The following is a 22494-nucleotide window of genomic DNA, read 5'->3' as shown; positions in this document are numbered from 1 at the left end:
AGATCGGGTGCTCCGGAGCGCGCGGAGGACCTGCCCCTCGGCCCACCCCAGTCGCTTGGGCATTACGGCGAGCACCTGGAGCGCCCACCCTGGTCGATTGGGCATTACGACGAACACCTGGAGCGGGGGGTGGCGAATGTTATCGCACGTGCTACGCGATTGATCCTGTGGTGATTGCCCTGATCCTTTGGAACCACCAACGTATCAAGATCCGGATCCGATACCTTAATTTCCGGATTTACTTAATTAAACACAGTTGAGCGGAGGCGGGCGAGTAAACACTCGGTCAACAAGGAGAGTGAAGTGGAATCTCCACCGCCGACTCGTTCGTAAGCGGGGGCGAGGTTAATCTCTCCCCGCTCCAAACCCTAACCTCAACCTCTTCCAGCAATTTTTGATCGCTCCCTCTCGATCTTCATTCATTCGAAGAATTGGTTCTTCCTCCATCCCGAGACCTCAATTCTTGATCTATAGATTGTTATTGCCGGAAATTGGGGTCCGCGAGGCGCCGACCGATGGAAGGGGGAGCGACCGGTGGGACGGACGTGGAGTTGGTCTCCAAGACGCTGCAGTTCGAGCACAAGCTGTTCTATTTCGATCTGAAGGAGAATCCCAGGGGGAGGTACCTCAAGATCTCCGAGAAGACTTCGGCCACAAGGTCCACCATCATCGTCCCCGTCGATGGCATCGTCTGGTTCCTCGAATTGTTTGGCTACTACATCAGCACGGACGAGCAGGACGTCTTCAGCAAGGAGCTCAAGCTTGATTCCAAGGTTGGTTGCCCGAATGGCCTTTTCTTGGGTTTTATAAAGGTCGGATCGTTGAATCCTTTTACTGATGTTTTTGGTTTTGTTTTCCTGGAAAGGCGTTTTACTTTGATGTTGGTGAGAACAAAAGGGGGCGTTTTTTGAAGGTACACGTCATTATTACGAAATCAATTTTTTGGTGTGGTTGAATGGATTCTGGATAGTTGATTACTTCTGTTTGACTTGTGTATCTTTTATGACTACTGGGGTTTGAAATTATTTCTTATGTTGGTCTTGTAATGGTTACCTTAGCTTCTCTTATTAGAGGCCTGTAGTTAATTTTATTGTTGATAGTGGGTTAGCTGTTGGAGTTTCACATAACTTTTGAATCTGGAGTGATGACGGATTTAGACTAGGCGCCAAACCCAAGTTCAAAATTTGTCGAACATGTGAGGAAACACACAAGAGTCATAATGTCAGTTTGGTTTATGCATTGCTTGATTCGTTGAATCTGTGTGTGCGTGTGGTTAACAACAACAAAATAAGTATGATTTGATGTTAGATTATGTAGCAACATAATTTTGCTGTTATATAGGAGGGTTCCATCATGAGCAGATTTCAAACTGCTGTTCAATGATTATCCAGTCAGTGATGAGAGTAATTGTGGTCCCATGTTTCTGCAGGTGCATAGCTTTGCTGCCATTTCTAAAGTTTCTCTTACTTGGGTTATCCACTTTAAAAAAAAAATGATTGAAGAATGTAGTACTATGACATGAAGATGTTCCTTTTGGGCTTGGAAGATTGCTCACATCTATGACAATATCATATGGTTTATGGTGATTATAACCAAGTACCTCGATCATGATGCCAACAGAGAAACTAAGAGGACATTAGTAGTGACAACGTTGAATATTACAACATATGCTGATTCTAACACATTACTGGTAAATAAAACCAAGAGCATGTTACTTTCTGGATGATATAGTATATATTGCAGTGTTCTTTTCTTTTAAAGCAAACAAAAAAGTTTCTGAGCTTTTGCTTGTACACTGAAGAGAGAGAAGTTCAATTGGTGAACCGAGTCACTATATTAGCATTTATTGTGAAGTATAAAAGAACCAAAGGCAATAAACTGGAACAATGGTGCAAAAATGAAATGAAAATCCATTATATGCAGAATATATGATGATATTTAAAGGTCTCTTGTGGTTGTGTGTAACACTTTTGCATATTAGAAGATTGTGGGCATGTTAGGCTCACACCGACCTTGTCATAAGAGAACTCATGTTTAGCAGTTCCACCTCTAACAATCATGATGTCACTTTATCTCCCTTTTAGTAGGCATGATGCAGTATAGAGCAAGATGCCTTTGGTTCTTGCAGTTAAATAGATGCTGGATCAAGGTTTGAGCATAAATGGATGCAGCCGCTGCCAGCTAGTTTTGCAATAATAAAAAACTTGGTGGTCTAAAGATATTATCTTTTGACTTTTAGTTGTTCACCGGTTATTTGATCTAATTTGTAACTTCTGTTTATTTCTTTCAAGTCATTTTGTGGTGATTTAACCAATACAAGTCTTATAGGACTTTCCTGTTTATTTCATTCAAGCCAGTAAAAGTTATAAGACTTTCAAGTCATTTTGTGGACCTTTAACCATATGGCCTGAAGTTTTTGGGCTGAAATTATTGGTACTAAGCCCATCTAACCTGATATATATACCCAAATCACCATCCAGTTCTGATTTAGGATTCATCATGAGTCATCACACTTCCCTTTTTGACCTTATTTATTTAATAGTTTCTTTGTTAGATTTTTTAGCAACAGAAACTTTTTCCATTGTCTAATGACAAAGCATCAGTTATAGCATTTCCAAGTATGAGTATATGTATCAGTACTGATCTATATGTTCTGATACCGGCATTTAGTCGACCAGCAAATTCTGATTAATACTTACTAGTTTAATAGGTGTTTAAAACTTTGGAATCTAGACACTACCATGTTTCTCTTTAATCTCAACATTACATTTTTTTTCTCTCAGCAATTTTTCTCCCATTGCCCCTCCTCTTTGCATTTGTGGTTTTTAATAGGTTGCATATTAGGCTTCATAAATGACTTGGACTTGTTTCAATAATAAAAAATATGTCAAGGTTGTATAATTTCCTGTCAAGACAGAAGATGATTGTGATTACTTGTTAAAGATTGTCAAGGAGTCAATTAGAGACAAATTTGTTCCAAGGGGGTATATACATAAATACCCACTATTTGATGGTATACATGCAAATGCAAACTTTTTGAGAAATATAAACTCAGAATTCTTGCTATTTTAGAGCGTATGTACACAAATACAAACCTTTGAAGGGTATTTATGTGCATATTCATATCTCACATGGTATCTATCTAGAGGCCAATCTTTACACCAGCTTTTTTTTTGCTAAATATTCCCAACTAAAATATGATTTTCTCATATATTAAATTCACTATTCTAAGATATACATATGTCCAATAAATGTATCTACTTTGTTGACATATTTGTCTGTTTAGCAGATGCACTGTTTGTTAAACTAGATACCATATCTATACTCAAAACATCGTGATAGCACTTAAAGTTGTAGGAGGTCTAGGTGTCATAAATCATAAATGCATGTGAGCCTGATTGAGCTCTGCCTGGCCTGCGGATCCAAATCTCTCTGAATCTGACTAAATAACTGACCCAGTTCTATTGTCTATTGATCATTATCGATCTGAGTTCGACCAAATAATTAATTTTATTTTCCACACCTGATGACACTTGTGCACAACCCTCTATCTTTATGCGATTGTCTTCTCTACCCTTGTCTCTTGTGAGTACATCTCATCCTTCCCTCTTTCTGTCTCTTCTTTTACCCCTCTCTGATGATGCATGGTCTCCCTTCCTTTTCTTCTCTCTTTCGTCTTTTCTCCCAGCACCCTTGCCGTTGTGGAAGATGGTTGGAGGGATGGGTGCTAACATGTCAAATGCAAAACGTAATTTGGTTCTTGATGGATAATTTGACTTGGGATCGCACAGCAAGGGCATCCATGGTTGGAGAAATAAGGATGCACATTGGACAACAATCAAGATTCTGATGCTAAGTGCAAAAGCATGTTAAGGTAAGTGCTTTGCTATTCTCGAGCTAGTGCCTAGACTGGCACCTAGTGTTTCGAGCAATAAGCGACCTTGGTGCCTTGTAGCGCCTAGCAATTTTGTTAGCACTAGTTAGACCGGACCATTTCTTATGTAAACGTATATTAATCTGCTATCTTTGTACTTCTCAAGGTTTATCTGCCAAAATCATAAACCATATTATAAGTATGTATCATGAGCTTAAGCATTTTGCATAATGGTGTATGGAGCTGATGAAACTTTCTTATGTAGATATCAGAGGCATCTGTTAACAGAAACCGGAGTACAATCATTGTTCCTGCAGGAATTTCTGGTGAAGAAGGATGGGTAGCATTTAGAAATGTTTTACAAGAGATACATGAAGAGGCTTCACGGCTATTCATGGTACCAAATCAGGTAAAAAAATTGATAAATTGGCATACTGAGCTATGTTGGCTGATATCCTTGAGCATGTCAGTAACTTTCGTCCCTGTTCTTTTGCAACACAAGAACAGCAACATCTGGAAGCTCCAGAACATCTCCCTGGACTTTCAGATGATGTCGGTGCTGGATTCATATCAGGCCACAGTGCCCAATCATCCTCTGGCTCAGAGTTGAATGCTGATCGATTGGTTGATGTGCACACGCACAATGAGATTGGAGGCATGGGGATGTCTAAATTAATTAGGGTAGATCAGAAGAGGTTCTTCTTTGATTTGGGAAGCAACAACAGGGGACACTTCTTGAGGATATCTGAGGTACATGAAGAGCTCAAACTGAATCAGTTCCATAGTCGATCCTTAAATGCTTCCATATGCAGGTTGCTGGAGTTGATCGCTCATCAATCATCCTCCCCCTGTCTAGTCTGAAGCAGTTCCATGAAATGATTGGCCATTTTGTAGCGATAACCAAGGACAGGCGTGATGTAACAACCGGTGCAGATGTTCGGACACTGGAGCCTGCACAAATGTAGGTAATAATCAGAACGGTGTGGTCTTCTTCACACCATGTTCTTGTGTCTCAATTCAACTGCCTTGTGAATTTAGACCTTGCGCCTTTTGTAGATGATGCCCTTTTCGTATTCGTTTGTGGTGAACAATAATCTTTGTTTGACATTCCATGGTGGATGGGTTGATGTTGTCTCGAAGCTTTCTTTGGGTGAAGAATAATATGGACATGATTATTGTAGCTTGTGCATCCGGTTGCAAAACTGCTGGTTGCATGTCTTGAATCAATAATTAAGCTTTCTGTTTAATTCATGCTGCTTTGCATCCGATCTCTGGTTTTAACTGATCTTGCCTTGCATTCTAATCTCAGCCACTGTGTTCCAATGAAAGACATGATAATCCTTTTGCTTGGGTTAAACTGATGCCTTTGTTAGATCATTATTGCCTCATCGATCATGCTAACAAAGAATAGTTAGATCAGTTGTGCTAAATAGCGGTGACCATGATTCGACTTACCGGTCCGTATCGGTATATCAATCGGTCATCGTTATGATACATGATATTGATGATTGATCGGTATGTACCATCTATAGTAATTTCTTATCGGATTGATACATATTATTCATATCGGATGGTCTGTTATGATATGGCTCGACTTTTCAAGTCTCTCTTTTGTTAGCTTATCTCTTCAGATGCAAGCAATGATAACGTAGCCGAGGCAATTCTTCCTTTGATCTACAGGTGAAAACTAAAGCATCCAAAACAATCCATGTATGATAACTTTGAGGTTCCAGTCTGATGACTATAGCTATCAACTGTTCTCTCTGAACTCTCATGGACAAGGACTTGCACGAGGGCAGAAAGGCAACTCTATGTCCTCCTCAGTTCCGAGAGGACTACTCCGTGAGAATGCAACGAACCCATCACATTAGGATGGCGGCTAAATTTCCTTAATGACACAACCTTTCACCATCAGGTGGAATGGAGCAGTCAGAAGCCAGAGAACAGGGCAGCTTCCAACTTCTCCAACAAGGTGACAGAACTCCATCATGAGTTACATAAATCTATTCATTGCAAATTATTTATCTGCTGTGGAATCATGGCTGCCTGACACATCTTATAGCTAGTGTGGTCCTCACACTACTCATTCCTAATATTTAACATGTCCATGTTTAAACAGAGATTTATCTACTAGTGATGCTTCTGTTTTCTTGACAAGACTGGGGTAGCCCTCACACCGGCATATCTAAACAGATCTTGATCCACCAATACACTATAAGAACCTGTAAGGTTTTAGACTGATGCAGATGATTTAGTTTGATATGACCATTAGTCAATTCATTTGAAGATTGAGATCTCTTGACAGACCACCTCAGCAATGTCCTGGAACTTTAGATGAATCCCTGATTCTGGACTCCAATTTTATGTCTTGTTAGTAATGTTTTATTCATGAGTTTTTTCTTCTTTTTTTTTTTTGTTTTAATTTGCTACCATATCTGCTGAATTGCACCACTAAAGACAATAATAGTGTTTTGTCAGTTTTGTGGAAGTCACCACAATCATGCTTGTTCAACCTGCTCTCTTCTTCAAGATGTAGTTTTCCTGGGCTAAACCTTGGGGTCATTCCACTTGTTTCTTAATTATGTGCTGACACAATCAACAAGATCTTAACTGTGAAGTCATATCCTTGTGATAAATAAGGATATGACACAATGCAATCAGAGAAGTCAGTTGGAAATCTAATAACATACTCAAACCATGTAAGTTCTTCACCCAATAAGAGGTGCATCTTCCTTGGCCAATTATTGCCTTTGAACAATTGCTTTCAGAAGCCAACCTTGATAGACTGAGATGTGCTTGAAGTTGTAATATATTTTAAATATGAATTAATGTTTGATAATTTTATTTTAAATCATATCTAATTAAAATATTATATTAAAAAAAACTTAAATGTTGATGCTATCTTAATTTAACATTAGCATCATTTTTAAGATTTTATTTTTTTATTTCTAACAATTATTTTTATTTTTATTTATTTATTATATATTTGGGCCCTACCAATTTTTTTATTAGATTAAATAGCTTCATATATTTATTTACTACTTAATACAAATAAAAAAAAACATGTATTCACTTTTGGATAAATATTAAAATATTAAAAAAATAAATTCATCACAAAATATTCAATGAATTTTTGAAATATAATTTTATAAATAATATATATTTATTATTTATCAAGCATTTAAGTATTATTCCATAACTAAAAATATAAATATATTCTCGAACTTATAACTAAGCAGACAATCTTGACTTGGGATTGCCCTTCGAACCTACTTCAGTCCCACAACCACACCATGAGCTGTTGAGATATATGTTGATCACCTGTGATGGTGATCGGCCGATAAAAATACATCGCCAACATCAGCTGTTCACCATCAGTTGCTTTGAGGGCCATGTCTAACCTTTAGCCAACACCAGCACAAGACGAAGACCAGAGACCAAGTGATGTCCTCATGCAACATGGATTCACAGTCTCGTCAGACGAGAGGTAGGTTTAGACACCTCCCATCGCCAAACCTTATCGTCTTGGATTTAACTCCGTAGTGATGTCAACAAAGGAAAGCTTCATATAGTTTAAGCTATCCTCGCTCTCGTCCTATCCATCCAAAGACCACTAAGTCGGAGTATAGAATAGAAAAATTATCTTATCGTGTTTTCTGTTTCGTCTGTTCTACTCGATTCCGAAGGAGGTTTCCACATCTATCGAGATTGGGAGGTAACACGCAACCAAGAGGTCCAGATTTGGGTGGTAGAAGGAACCTAAGGAGCAATGACGAGGAACGTATGACTCATAGCTGTGGGAATAAAGAAGGTGATGAGGCTTTCTCTTCCTGTCATGCATGGATAGGATCTTTCTTTTGGGGCATTTGGTGGTACAGTGGACTGGAAGCTCAGGCCAAATGCTGATCGGTGGCCTGAGGTGGGACCCGAGAATCCTCTGTGCAAGTGGCAGCAAACAGAGACGCGCGCATAAGCCATGGCCATGTGCAGAAAGGAGAGGATGGAAGAAGCTGAATGAATGATTGAGTCATTAAAGTATGATGATCGATGCAGAAAGAAGAATAATTAGAGGGGAAGAAGGATTGATAACTCAAGAAAGAGATCCTACTTGTCCTTAGACCTAACTGATGTGATGTCGTACCTCATCGATGAAGATGGTGAGGAGAAGGCGTATCATCGAATGATATTGATTGAATATTTTAGGAGATATGCGGATGAATGACAGAACAAGCCAATCGGGTCGCTCGAGGAGCTCAACTCAGGATTCCTCAGCCCATTTTCAGGTCAACCTCTCGCGTTGGGATTCGACTTTGGGGTTTCTCACCCGACGCATTCGGGTCTCAAACATGACAAGATTAAGGCCGAATCAACTTTGGCGTGTCAAACTGACGATCGAACAACAACAGAGCTTCACACAGCTTCTTCTATTTCTGTGTCATCTGTGTACGATGACATATGCTACGCCATCAGCGACTTGCATGCAGGAAGAACATACCTAAATCACCAAGGCTTTCTCTACGATCAGTAGAATATGAGTGGCCTTGGAACTACACCACACCAAATCGACATGAAATCTGTTGCCCTTCAGAACCACCGAATGCTATCCAAATCTGTGACCGCTGCAGACGAGGAAGGGTCGTGGAGGTCACCGTAGTGCTTCGACATCGCCCAGGAGACGTGGAGGTCTGTGTTCCAGCACCCGTCCATCTTGCAATGCCTCATGATGGCAGATGATGCCGTAGCTCTCTGCGCCGGGTCCTGGTGGTGCAAGTAGCCGGAGTTCGCGGACTCCGGGAGCAAGCAGTAAGAGTTGTGAGGTGGGTTTGAGCTCGTTCGATAGTCCACGGCCTGCTGGTTCTCCGTTCCCATCATGGCGGAGATGATGGGAGGATGCTCTTGGAAGTTCATGCGAGGAGGGTCGAGGGTTTTAACACTTTGTATTCCAGGTGGTGGTGGTGGTGGTGGTGGTGGTGTTGGGCTTCTCCTCCCCATGTTCTTGTGAAAGACCCTACACACAACCCATTCATCCTGCAGTCACAGATATCAGAGTCGTTGGAGAAACGGAAGAAGAAGAAGAAGGTTCATGACATGATTTGATTCAGATAGAGAGAAGCATGCAAATCGATATATACCTCGACAGACTTTGGGGCATCGGAGCCTTGAAGCCTGTATTCATGCATCACCCAACTGGTCTTCTGCCCTTTGGGAGCTCTTCCTCTATAGAACACGAGCGTCTTCTTCATGCCCACAAGAACGCCTATCCCTCGATAGATCTCCTTGTCCTTTCCTGTGGCCTTCCAATACCCAGCTTCTGTGGCCCTGTTGGTCCTCGTCCCAGTTTGGTACTTCCTGTCCTTCTGGCAGAAGAAGAACCATTCCCTTTCTCCCATCCTCGCTTTGCCTGCACGATCGAAACAAGATCAAGAGGGAGAAGGCACGCATGCAATGAATGGCTTGCTTACTTGGGAGATCCCACGGCTCGCACTTGTTCAAGTCCACATCTCCAATAGCTCTTGCACTGAAGCTGTTGTTGGTTGCCTTCGGTGCGAGGTAGTGGGTGATGACCTCTTCATCTGTGGGGTGGAATCTGAAGCCAGGAGGTAACTGCATGCAGCCTTCCTCCATGACATCAACCATGGTTCAAGGCACCTTCGACAGAGAGAAAACAAGATCAAGACAACTGTGATTTACGAGAGACACAGAGAGAAGAGCCATTTAAGTAGGGTCGAAGGATGCCTCAGAGACTAAGAACCGTGTGGTTTAAGGCACCTCAAAGAGAAGCCTCATGGGGAAGAAAGATCTCAGTATTTTATTGCTGCAGTTAATGGTTTAATGGCTCATATTATTCCTTGTCAGATGGAATACACCAAAGTTTGTCATTGTCACATTCCCAATTTTTTACTGGCAAATCTCAGCTCTTTTGTATGGGTTCGGATCGAAGATACGGACTAATTTAACTGGCAAAACCTTTGATAGATTATACTGTTAATTCATTCCTCGCCATTACTACTTACTGTAAGTGCTATAGTTGTTCTTTCTTTCCCTTCATTTTCACCTCATCATCTTTCTCATGGAAATGATCATTGAACACATATGCTTGGTGAATTCTTCTATCTCTTGAAGGATCACTCTAAAACTAGAAACTTGTTAGGTTTCATGGAAGCTGTTCGAATCTTATTTGCATCATATGACTAATCTCAATTCCATGCAATATTAATTGCACAACCAGATCTGATTTCTTGTGATCGTACGTGTCATGGTAGGTGGCTGCCTTACATAATTTACTTGCCAACTTGTTCTCTCAATCTTTGCTAATAGGGAACGCCATTGCTTCCTTCCTCGATGAAGAACAGAGTCTTGACATGTTCTCGAGAATTCTTATGACGGGAAGCACAATCTTTCTCGTGGAAAACATACTTTGACTTTGGTGAGTGCATCGAGTGATCATCCCACATCAAACGACGACTTTGTCAGCATATATTTTTGGGAGTTTGACTTATACGAAACCATTGAATCTTTTACTAACATATATTATCGTTCACCCATCAATATTCATACAATCTCATTTTCTTTGATTGGTTAGCATTCGAGTTTAATAGATTGAGTCTTTTCCTAATGGTTTAGGTTTCGAATCAAAGTAGTGGGATGAGGTTATCGAGTCATATCGGAGTGACAACCCCTCCCTTCATTTATAGGGTTCATAGAAAAGTGTCTCTCGGAAGGCATAGGGACAACAAGAAGAACAAAAAGGGTACGAGGAGGGAAGCCCCACGTAGTCGCATGCATGCATGAGCTCATGCGCAGGGGCTGAGGAGTCGCACCTTCCCCCCGTCGACCCACATCCGATGTCGTTGCCTTGAATTGGATTAGAACCGAGGAGGAGGAATAGGCTCGGCCAAGAGCACGCAAGAATAGGGTTTCTATGATGAAAGATTTGTTAAGATTAATTCAAATAATTAGGACTAGATAAAATTAAATTTAAATTAAAATAAATAGATAAGGATGAAAGTTTTTTTGGGATATGATAGATTTTTTTTTTGTTTTAAAAAAAATTATACTCTATTTTTAGCTAATATATAAATAGGTGCTCTTGGATTAATCCAAAATACTGTAGGTTAAAAATACTTGTAGTCTTTTCTACTCGTCTCTTTCTCTTCTTTTAAAGTTATATAAAAAAATCAACAATGAAAAAAAGGGAAGACCGGTAGATCCAGAAAAGAGAATAGATGTTAAAGTAAGTGTTCCCAATCAACTTCTTCCTATCTTCAAATATGATGATAATCAATTTTAGCTTATTAAAATGAAACTTCTATTTATTTTTATAAAGATTATGAAATTTAGTACAAGATGGTTTTGTTGAGTATGATCTACGTGATCTTAATATTAGTAAAGATTTAAAAGATCATATGAATTAGAATATGTAAAAAAATGCAAGAGCCCTCCCTCTACATGCGACAATAAATAATAAATAAATCCTTATTTTCTCAAATCATGATGACATCAAAAGTTTAGAAAATATTAAAAAGTGTGTTTGGAGGCATAGATAAGGTAAAAATTTTAAAATTTTAAATTCTTTAACGTAAATTTGAAACTAAGATTCTGAATATATCATTGGTTTTTTTTCAAAAGTTTCTTTTATTGTGAACTAAATGAGATCTTATGGTGAAAACATAAAATATCAAACTATAGTAAAAAAAGTTTTATGAAGTTTATCTCCAAAATTTGATATAATTTCTAGATAAAACTTTAAAATATGTTCTTTAAATGAAGATAAATCATAAGGACTAAAAAAAAATTTTAAAAACTATATCTCAAAGGAGTGATCAAAATAGTAGAGGTCGTGGACGATCTGATACTTGAGGCAAATGACGAGTTAGAAGAACTATAATGAAAGTAACAAAGAGACCCATCAATATTTTTGTTACAAAAAAATTAGACATATTAAAAAAGATTGATGGTAAAAAATAAAAATTCAAATGTTCCTCTCTACTTTCACTATAAAATATATGGTTATCTTGAAAAACATTGTTGGAACAAAACTCAAGCAAATTATCATGAGAAAATTAATAGCAAAAAAAAGGATAAAGAAAAAATTTTGTATCTAATGAATAATATTCTTAATCTATTTGGTTTTTGGATAATGGATACATTAATCATATGATACGAGACGTGAGTTTATTTTAAAGATTTGATGATTTAATTATATCTATAATGTAAATAAAAAATAACAATAAGGTTCAAGTGGAAGGACAAGGAACCGTTTCTATGCACACCAAATCTGATAAAAAAAATTAATTAATGATGTGATGTTTATTCTTAGTTTAAAATAAAATCTCATTAGCCAACTGATGAGAAAAGAATATTATGTTATTTTTATGATGACAAATACTTAATTTATGATAAGAAAATTGATAAATTGATAGCGAAAAATATAGTAGTTGGTTTGCCTAAGATTAAAAATAAAGATACTGTTTGTAAATCCTATATTTTTCGAAAACAATATAGAAATTCTTTTCACACAGGTCATTTTTGGAGAGCTAAAAATGTAGATATTTGTGGGCCTTTGTAGATTGTCTCACATGGTAAAAATAGATATTTTTTGTTATTTATAGACGATTGCACAAGGATGATGTGGAAATATTTTTTGAAAGAAAAAAGTCGAAACCTTTTATGTTTTCAAAATTTTCAAAGTATATGTAAAAAAACAAAACAATTATTTTATTAAGACTTTGCATACTGCATATTGATAAAGAGAGTGAATTCACTTCAAAAGATTTTTTTTATTTTTTACAAGAATACAAACATTCATAAGGAACAAGTTACAAGTTGTACCCCCCTAACAAAATGAGATAGTAGAGCAAAGAATCGAGAAGTGGTTAAGATTGCCAGATACATGCTTAAAGAGAAAATAGTATCAAAAGAGTTTCGGGCAGAAGCTACGAGGACATCAGTATATTTGCTAAATCACTTTCCTACCAAAGCAGTATAAGAAAAAACATCTTATGAAGTATAGTTAAACATAAAGCTAGAAGTAAGTCATTGAAAAGTATTTGGTTGTGTTGTTTATTTTCATATTCCTATTGAGAAAGAAGCAAACTTGATGACAAAAGTGTTAAGCGCATATTTGTGAGTATAGTAATGGGACAAAAAGTTTTAGACATTATGATTCTACTACTAAGAAATTAATTATACATCATGATGTTAATTTTAATGAAGAAGAAGTTTGAAACTCTAAAGCAGTTAAAACTCCAATAGTTGTAGGAGAAGAAATCGATAAAGCATATGATACATTGCCTATTGTTAGCTTACTCGATTCTTCTCATATTTGAATGATTCAAGTGATTTTAGTGATACTAAAACATCTCATAGTCTTTTAGAGATTATTAGTGTGATAATTTTGTATGTTATGCTTTGGAACTTACTTGTTTTTAAGCTACAAATTAGAAAGAAGAATGAGGACAAGCAATGAATGAGACTTGAGAATTAGTATATTTGCCCATAGGAAAAAAAAAAATGGACTCAAATGGGTAAACAAGTCAAAATTTAATGCTTGTTTAGTTACAAAATAGTATACTAAAATTTCAGGTATCGATTTTTTTTAAAACTTTTTTTTTTCAATTGCTAGAATTAGTATAATTAGAACAATATTAGCATTGGCAACAAAAATAAATGATAGGTTTATCAATCTAATGTTAAATCAACATTCTTGAATGAAAAATTGCAAGAGGAGACTTATGTAAAGCAATAAAATGTCTAAATTAGATAAAACATTATATGGCTTCAAACAAGCATCTAGAGAATGTGTAGCCAAATTGACAAGTATTTTCTTCAATATAATTTTAAAAAAAAATTAAGTGAGTCAACTTTATATATAAAAGCTCAACATATGAAAATTCTTATTATCTGTTTACATGTAGATGATATGATTTATACTGAAAATTCATCAAATATGCTTCCTGAATTTAAGAAAAATATGATGTTAGAATTTGAAATGATTAATCTGGGGCTTTTATTTTTTTATTTTTGAATGAAAATTATTCAAGATGCAAATAATTTTTTTTTTGCTAAGAAAAATATGCTAAATATTTGTTTAAAAGGTTTCATATGACAATTTGTAAGCTAGTCAATACTCAAATGAATACAAATGCTAAACTTATGTTAGATGATGGAGTTGAAAAAACAGATGAGCAATGTTTATAATTAGTTTGTTATCCAGATTTATGCATAGCAAGCATTACTTTGGAGCAGCTAGCTAAAAGAGTTCTTACATACAAACTCACAATTATAATATTCGTTATTAGTATATAAAAGATTTTAAGTTATGTTCTTATATTGATAACAATGAGGCTGGTTGTACAAATGATAGAATAAACACTTCGGGATTTGTGCTAAGCCTTGGCTCAGGTATGATTTCATAAATAATAAAATAATAATAATAATATATTATTCTTTCAAGCTCTAAGACGAAGTATGTTACAACTATAAGCACAATATGTCAAACAGTTTGGCTTCGAAGACTTTTAGTAGATCTTTGAGAAAAACAAATTTGACCAATTAAAATCTACTGTGACAACAAGTCTACTATTCCACGGGTGACCAAACATATTGAAGTTCGATATTATTTCATTCGTGAATTGATTGATAAAAGAAAATTTCAAATGAATTACTATAGCACCAAATATCAACTTGCTAATATCTTCACAATAACTTTGGAAAAAAAATTATTTTTTCCAAAGACAACTTCAAGTTATAACTATTTTGAATTAATAGGGTGTGATAAAATTAATTCAAATAGTTAGGATTAGATAAAATAAAAGATTAAAATAAATAGATGAAGGTAAAAAGATGTATTGGGATATGATAGATTTGTTATTGTTTAAAAAAACTTATACTCTACTTTTAGCTAATATAAATAGGTACTCTTAAATCAATCCAAAGCATTGATTAAAAGTACTTCTAGTCTTTAATATCATTCTCTTCCTCTTCTCCTTGAAGCTCTGTGAGTCAATAAAATGAACTTAAATTTAAGATCATTCAAGGTGGATCCTAGAATGAACTTAAATACATGAAAGCCTAGTGAGATCCTCCTTCCATATTTGAGTCAAAATAACATCGAAATTTCCTTTACATCTTAAAAGATATGTTATGAATATTAATTTTGATTTGGAATAATTCATCATGCTGGAATGACATCTTTGTTTAGTTCCGCACATCAACTGCGATCATCGTCACTTTTTAATTCGAAGTGATCGAAGCATTACTTTTCGACGTCGTCAAAGGATGGCAGCTTGAGATGTTGGCGAGGGTTCAACACAAACCAATGGAGGACTATTGCTTCCTTGGAGGAAACTATACACTCAAAGTTAAATATCATCGCCCTCGCCGAGGTCAACAACAAACATATGTTCTTTGCTAAGACACTTCCAAACTATTAATTACATGTTTGGAGAGCTTAACATAGTTAATTAAGCTACTAAACCTCAATTCGGGGGTCAAAGATGATGTTGGTTGTGTGTAAGCGATGACATCATGCAGAAAACTACAACATCTTTGGTACGTGTGAACCGATTCCATCTCCCCCTCTCTCTCTCTCTCTCTATAGGTGAAGTAAAAGACTAAGCTAAGAACAAGCCTCACGCCACACCACATCTACAAGCCCGCTGCTCCCATCTCAAAGAATTTTGTGTGCTGTCTCCGACAACAACAATGATTCTTATCGCTTCTCAGAGAGAGATGTTATGTTATCGCTCAGTGCAATCCCAGGTGGGAGTTGAGGAGCAGCTGCTGGTTGAAGAGGTGCTGTTCCAGCAAGCTGCTGTCGAACTGCTCGGAGAAGTTGGCGAACATGTTCGAGCAGTTCTGCTTCTTTGGAGGATGTAAGAGCCGGTTGCTGTCGTCAAAGTAGCATTCCATCGTCCGCGGCCGCTTCCCGGAGCCATCCCCCATCGGATCCATCTGTGTTTGTTGTTGGAGTAAGCTGCTGTTGCCATCGATCCTGCTGCTGCTACAAGGTAAGTGCTGTTGGGCCATGAGAGGGCTGTTCTCCGGTAGGTCGCCGAACAGGTGTGAGAGCACAGAGTAGTTCTCGAGGATGACGTCAGATATGGAAGACGACGGCTGCGGCCTGAGACTGCTTTGCTGGTCCGAGTTCTTGGAGCTCGAAGCCGAGCCTATCTGCGCTTCATCCATCGGCGGAGGCACCGACTGCAGATGGTTGTTCTTTTTGTAGATGCGGCACAGCACCCAGTCATCCAACTGCGATAACAAAAGGATCATTACAGAGCGAAAAGAAGGGTAGAGAAGTAACCTAAGAGAAGTCCTTTTTCCCAGGACTTGGAAGAGGCATTGTTTCGAACAGGAGAAGGTCACGAGGAAGAGGAGGAGGTGGGTCAGCGGTGTGATGTACCCTCATGGAGGAATCACTCGGCTTCACTGGTCTGTAGCTGTTGCTGGCGTGGGCTTCGGCCAGGCGGTACTCGTGCATGATCCAGTTCGTCTTCACTCCCTTGGGAGGCCTGCCTCTGTAGAACACCAAGGCCTTCTTGACCCCGACGCTCTCGTTCCCGTGGGTCGCGTGGATCGGCTTGTCGGTGCCGGTCGCCTTCCAGTACCCGGACGCGGCGGCTCGGTTCGGCCGGAACCCGTTAGGGTACTTGCGATCCCTGGGGCTGAAGAAGTACCACTCGCGATCCCCGTACGCCGCTTTGGCTGCAGGAACAGTGAGGTGGGGTTTCGTTGACGCTGCTGCGACACAGGAGAAGACGAAGCAGAAGAAGGCTGGAGGGGGATGGGGGAGTACTGACCGGGGAGGTCCCATGGATCGTACTTGTAGATGTCGACCTCGGCGATGATCGGCACCGGGCATGGGGACGCCGACGCCCTGTTGCGGAGGTAGTGAAGGATGAGCTCCTCGTCGGTGGGGTGGAAACGAAACCCCGGCGGCAGCGACGCAGGATTCGACATGGCGATCCCGAGTTGCTGCTTTGGCGCAGAGAGAGAGAGAGAGAGAGAGAGAGAGAGGAGAAGGGGATTGGAATTTTTAGGCAGCAGAGGGTGGGGGCGGCTTTTATGGCAGCGTAATTTTGTCGTTTAGTGGACGTAATCTACAGCATATTTACCGAGTTGAACTACTCGCACAAGATTCTACACATGTGCGTTCAACAGCATCCGATCCAAATCCGCCACTAAATACTGCCGCTGCCCAATATATGCTGATCGTTGCAAATATAACGTGAATACATAAAGACCAAAGAATAGCCTAACGATTAGAAGGGTATGAAATCAACAACACACGCGGACGAATCTACCATTTATCGACATGAGCCAAAGACGAATCTATCTCTATCCGAAAAATACACGGCTAAACGATTGTCACCGAGACACGTGTCGAACCGAGAGATTGCTGATGTGGACGGCGAACCGGACCTCGTCGTTCATCTTTATCTACACCATCATCGATTAGTTTACCCTTGGCGACTGTTTGATGACGTGGATCGCTTGCTTTCCGCGGTCAGAATTTGAGCCCCACACACTACAGCTTGAGGAATTAGGTGCGGCGTGGACAGGTGTGCTGTTCGGGTTGGGCCAGCGAGTGGGTCAGTCTCCATCGACGAAGCTAAGCTTTTGTTAGCTTGCGCAAGTGGTTCATTGCGCGCACACATACATACCGTGAGGTCGCATTACGTGGCTTCCCATGATTTGCTCGACTAAGATGTGCGCGTGTGTCATACGTGTTATTCTTCGATGCGTCATTGGTTGCCGTACGAAGTTAAGGTGGTGGGAGGTCGATGACCGGGTCGCGATGGACACGTGGTGAGCGGGTAAAATTTTGCACGTGTTTGGCCGGATCAGTTGGTTGCTTCCGACACACAACACCGCTGTACACGACTAAGAACAGTGTTGTTGACATTTTGTGAGTCAATACCAATGTTGTTTGATGTCTTGTGTTTTCAAAATATTTTGGTGCCAAAAAAATCATATAAAAAATTATTTTATGACTATTATTTTTTTTTCCACGAAATAATGTTTCCGAAATGATAGAAAAAAATTAATCAAACTTTTACTTTATATAAACTTTATGACTATCATTTTTATTCTATGAAATAGTATTTAAATAATTTCTCTCATACTAATATGTTATGTTTGGCATTAACGCCTGAATCAAACCATGATGTGAACTATAAAAAAAGATAATACATATACATTAATTAGATACCGAATAAGACATGACTCGTTCTATATAATTCTTGTATTCAACCATGGGGCATCGAAATGGTCCACGTATCGGATCCTCATTGGCTCGTACGATGGAGCGTGTTTATTCTCTACACTATATATATATATATATATATATATATATATATATATATATTGTCTTGCCAAAGAGAGTGGCTTGTCGAGGCAATTTATGAAGTGGATTATCTTATCATAAGCAACATGAATTAGTGCAAATCCATCAAGCAAACCGTCGGTAGGTCAAGGGTTAGTATCCTTTGTCGTGCAAGAACATATGCCAATGAGACGAGGGTGGTGATCACAAATGACAATCATGCTGAAACGGGAAGCTGTGGATTAGTGGTTGTCATTAGCGAGCTTGGACACAGTGACAAGTCACAAGGCTACAAAAGGGGGTGGCCGTGAGTGGAAGAGAGCTATCAACAGCAATGTGGGTTGGGCGCAGGAGTCATCCTCGCCACCGCTGATATACGTTCGATATCAGGAAAACGTGGGCATGTCGAGGGATTCGTTCGCCTTTCGTCATCGAGGAAGTCGATCCAAATGTGGAATACGGTTTGGCATGACGATGCAAGGTAATCAGATGAGCCTGCAGAAACGATGAGAAGATAACACTACTATGGTGGAAGATATATATATATATATATATATATATATATATATATATATATATATATATATATATATATATATATATATATGACAACATCTATTGCAACTCCATCGGCAATATATGAAGTCATTTTCCAAGAAAATATTCCTCTAAAATATATCTCTATTTTTTTTTTCTTAAACAGTAACTCTAATTAAAAAATATACAAAATACTCCTAAGAAAAATTTCTATCAAATTTTTTGCTCATTTTTTCAAAACTGTTAAAGTATTTTTATTTAGCTCATTTATAGTATTTTTCAGCAGCATTTATAGTATTTTATTGAAGTATTGGAAACAGTGATATCATACTGTACCTCTTTGGTTATCATTGCTCATCAACTATTATGATACCCTATTTTTAGGCTTGTAGTTATTTTGGTTTAGATTAGGAGTTCATCTATATCATTTATAGTATTTTGAAGCAGATTTTATAGTATTTTTATTATGATGATTAAAATATTATAATAGGTCAAAATAGTATTTTAGGAGTAATTTGAGTATTCTTAAATTAAGGGTACTGCTTGAAAAAAAATAAAATAAAATAGGGGTATTGATTGAGAAATACTCAAAATATTAGTATTTTTTAGAAAAATCCTACATTTTTTATATTTATATTTTCATCATCTATCCTCTTTAATTCAAATATATGAGCTTGTGAGAGTTGGTAAGTATTTTTGAGATTCTTATTATGAACTGATTTATTTGAACAAAAAATTACTCAATATTAAAAAATTTAATATGAATATAAATTTTATAAATTAGGGTTTGGTGGTTTGAAAAATATATTGATTACTCTTATGATTTTATCTTATAGTCTTAAATAAATTGAGGGAAATTGTTGGAGATGGAAATTACCTTTGAGTTTGCTCCACCAACTCCACCTTACCCTTTTCTTGAAATTTATGATTTTTTTGCAAGAAATAACTCAAATCTATTCCAATCACCCATATCACATGGATCATATAAATACATCCTCATCTAAGTTGAACCATAAAAAAAAAAGGAAACCAAATTTTCAGCAACAATCAGTGAAATTACATCATTGTCAAAGGATACTAAGATAATTGAATTATGTTAATTCATAACCCTATTTTCTTTTTCTTTTTCTTTTTTTTCATTTCCCCAAATGCACTCTTTGTTTGTTCTTCTTCTTCGTTAATACATAATATACTCATGGTATGGTACAAAACCATGTCTATATCACGCGGCATGCGCATCAACTTTTAATCATAACACTATGAAAATTAATTATATATTATTTTCTATAATTAGTTATCCTCAACATATCACTTCGTATATTTTCAAAAGTTACATTAATATCTCTGTACTTACGAAAATGAAACATTTAGTCTCGTTTTTCTTCACGTCATCATTCTGTTGATGGAAATATCATAGGATTTATCACTAATCACGTGCAGTATTTTTCATCAATAGAATCAATAATGTGAAGAGAAATAAAATTAAATATTATACTTTTCTAAGTATAAAAATATTAATATAATTTTAAAAAATATAAAGATCATAATACTAAAGGGGATAATATATAATGAGCCCCAATAAGCAATGTGATCAAAGTCGATGACTGTTCTTATGAGATGAGCAATTCCTAAGAGAATTGAAGTGGGAATGAGAAGAACAAAGTTGTGCTTAGCATCATGTGGTCCATTCCAAGAACAACAGGAACAAATGCCAACCTTTCTTTGTGTTGCAGTACTGCTACTATACAATATTCGAAGAGTATTTGATCCTTATCCTTTCATGCATGACCTTTAACCCTATTCTGCTGACCTGGTTTCCACGAAGCTTCGCTCTTACTCTTCTTCTTCTTCTTCTTCTTCATTCTCGGTGGTGGCTGTAAACATCTTGCCGACGTCCGTTCGCGGCATGGAACCGATTGCGACGTGGAAACAGTGGGTTTCGGTGCGAGGTTTGATGATATGTATCCTTTTGTAAGCTAATGTGTTCTTACTCGGTTGCTTCTGCGCTTTGGCATGAGATGATGGAGATATGGATGACCGATTCCAGCAAAAAGAAGAGCACAGATCTGAGAAGGAAAAAGGAGCAAAGAGTTGGAAGCAAACCGGAGAGATTAACTAAAGGCAAAAGAAAAGCAGCAGCATGTTATATTGGGTTTGGAGTTTAAGCTTCTTTTTGGTAGGATCGAATTGCAGAATATTATAATGGAAGAAAATAATCTTCACCAATAAAAAAACACTCTAATTTTATAGATCAACATAGCTTAGAAAAGCTTGATTCGACTTAATAGTTCAACAATGCCTCTTAACTTGGAAATAGGTTTGGAACTGGAACTGGAACTAACCTAACCTATGCAATCAGATAAATCCACAAGCTAAGTATTACGATATCTCGATAATTTGGAACTGGAACTAACCTAACCTATGCAATCAGATTTTCTCCAATTCACTGTAGACTCCACTAGCTTGAACTTTTTCGACATGATCGTAAAGTCGCTTTTCAGATACATCGCTATTAAATAAAAACGATAAGATCCTTATCAAAATAGGGAATATTTTCTATAATGATATGAATATTTTTGAGAATTTTCTCTAATCCAATTCATTTTCGAATCTTATCCTAAACTTAATCTCTCTATTGTCATAGTTTGAATTGTGGCTCCAAGGATGTCCCTAATGCCCTCTATACGAAAGAGTTGATGATCGAGAAGAAAAAAAAAAAAAGGATCATATGAACGAAGATCAAAATCTAATCTCATAACTAAACTTTTAGATGTAGGAAAACTAGTCCATAAGAACTAACAAAAGAAAAAAGAGTTGCAAACTCTTTAATTTCTTTAATCATTTCACTTCTTATAGGTTTACTGACAATATGGATTGCTCGCCGTCTCCATAGAGTCGACGGCTTGACGTCAAATGATTCGGAGAACAGAGCAGGAGGTATTGCAGCTGTGACAAAAGTCAGAGGTAGAACAGATGCTGCTTGGAATACGTCAATGGCCTGTCCCTTTCAACCTTAGTGGCTTGAACAAGGTAGTCCTTCCATCTCAAGTTCGAAAGTACATTATCCTTCTTCTTCTTCTTCTTCTTCTTCTTCTTCTTCTTTGGTTTCGTCTACGTGCACGTTTGGTGATTAATCTTTTTATAGCTCTAACTAATCCTCCGTAAGTTATCCTTAACAGGTAAATCAATATACGCAATCTTACCTTTACGAGCAAACGGATATTGGATTGGTGGAAGAAAGCTTCACAAGTCATTCTCTCTTTGTGATCTACTACTTCGGAGCACTTTTGACGAGGAATTCGGCCACTGACACAAAGCAAGCTTGGAATTGGTTGCTTTATTGACTGGCTGCAGGAAGTGCATGTCAAATATCCCCATTGTCATTTATGCTTGAGCTCTTGTGAAAGGAGTTCTTGACCAATGCCTAACGTGAGATATGGATCTTACGAAGCATACATGATGGTTTGTCTGCATAAATATAAACAAAAAAAAAAGTAGAGCATTATTAGCTTTATATGTTTTGTCACGCATAACAAATTCATATGACGGTTAGTGTAAGTTTATTATTGTTGATTCAAAATTTGATTGTCCGAAATCAAAGCGGAGTCTCTTCTTGTGTCAAACTCAAGTTAGTTTCGCTCGACGTGAAGATCGTCTGAATCTAAATGTGTCGAATTTGTAAACGAAGTCGAAGACGTTCTCAACCAATATCCCTCCGATGCTTAAGTCAGCTTAGGATTCGAATAGTTTGAAC

The 22494-nt window shown here is 37.6% G+C and overlaps 3 protein-coding genes across 5 annotated transcripts; 1 reads left to right on the top strand and 2 right to left on the bottom strand.

The window, feature by feature from the left end:
- The first annotated feature begins 92 nt into the window (after positions 1 to 92).
- LOC103978614 (transcription factor Pur-alpha 1) lies at positions 93 to 6031 on the top strand. 3 transcript variants are annotated; one of them, XM_065131769.1, is made up of 6 exons: positions 104 to 773; positions 866 to 913; positions 4140 to 4283; positions 4382 to 4624; positions 4687 to 4835; positions 5555 to 6031. In XM_065131769.1, the coding sequence occupies exons 1-6, from the start codon at positions 516 to 518 to the stop codon at positions 5556 to 5558; spliced, it is 846 nt and encodes a 281-aa protein (XP_064987841.1). In that variant the 5' UTR covers positions 104 to 515; the 3' UTR covers positions 5559 to 6031. The 3 variants fall into 3 exon arrangements, with proteins under 3 accessions (XP_064987854.1, XP_064987841.1, XP_018678338.1); XM_018822793.2 differs by having other exon boundaries at positions 105 to 773; positions 4687 to 4839; XM_065131782.1 differs by lacking the exons at positions 866 to 913; positions 5555 to 6031 and having other exon boundaries at positions 93 to 773; positions 4687 to 5125.
- Positions 6032 to 8229: 2198 nt separating this feature from the next.
- LOC103978613 (NAC domain-containing protein 87) lies at positions 8230 to 9626 on the bottom strand. The gene is made up of 3 exons (XM_009394462.3): positions 9337 to 9626; positions 9007 to 9275; positions 8230 to 8902 (listed from the first exon to the last, which is right to left on the bottom strand). The coding sequence occupies exons 1-3, from the start codon at positions 9509 to 9511 to the stop codon at positions 8459 to 8461; spliced, it is 888 nt and encodes a 295-aa protein (XP_009392737.2). The 5' UTR covers positions 9512 to 9626; the 3' UTR covers positions 8230 to 8458.
- Positions 9627 to 15262: 5636 nt separating this feature from the next.
- On the bottom strand, positions 15263 to 16923 carry LOC135626446 (NAC domain-containing protein 58-like). Its single transcript, XM_065131749.1, has 3 exons — positions 16678 to 16923; positions 16281 to 16582; positions 15263 to 16129 (listed from the first exon to the last, which is right to left on the bottom strand). Exons 1-3 carry the CDS (start codon positions 16835 to 16837, stop codon positions 15623 to 15625), a joined length of 969 nt encoding a protein of 322 aa, XP_064987821.1. The 5' UTR covers positions 16838 to 16923; the 3' UTR covers positions 15263 to 15622.
- Between the last annotated feature and the right edge of the window lie 5571 nt (positions 16924 to 22494).

This window comes from Musa acuminata, chromosome BXJ1-3, assembly GCF_036884655.1.
Source record: "Musa acuminata AAA Group cultivar baxijiao chromosome BXJ1-3, Cavendish_Baxijiao_AAA, whole genome shotgun sequence".
In the NCBI taxonomy this organism is placed as follows: Eukaryota; Viridiplantae; Streptophyta; class Magnoliopsida; order Zingiberales; family Musaceae; genus Musa; species Musa acuminata.
The sequence above is the reverse complement of the archived record's forward strand: the minus strand, read 5'-3'. Positions and strand labels throughout refer to the sequence as shown.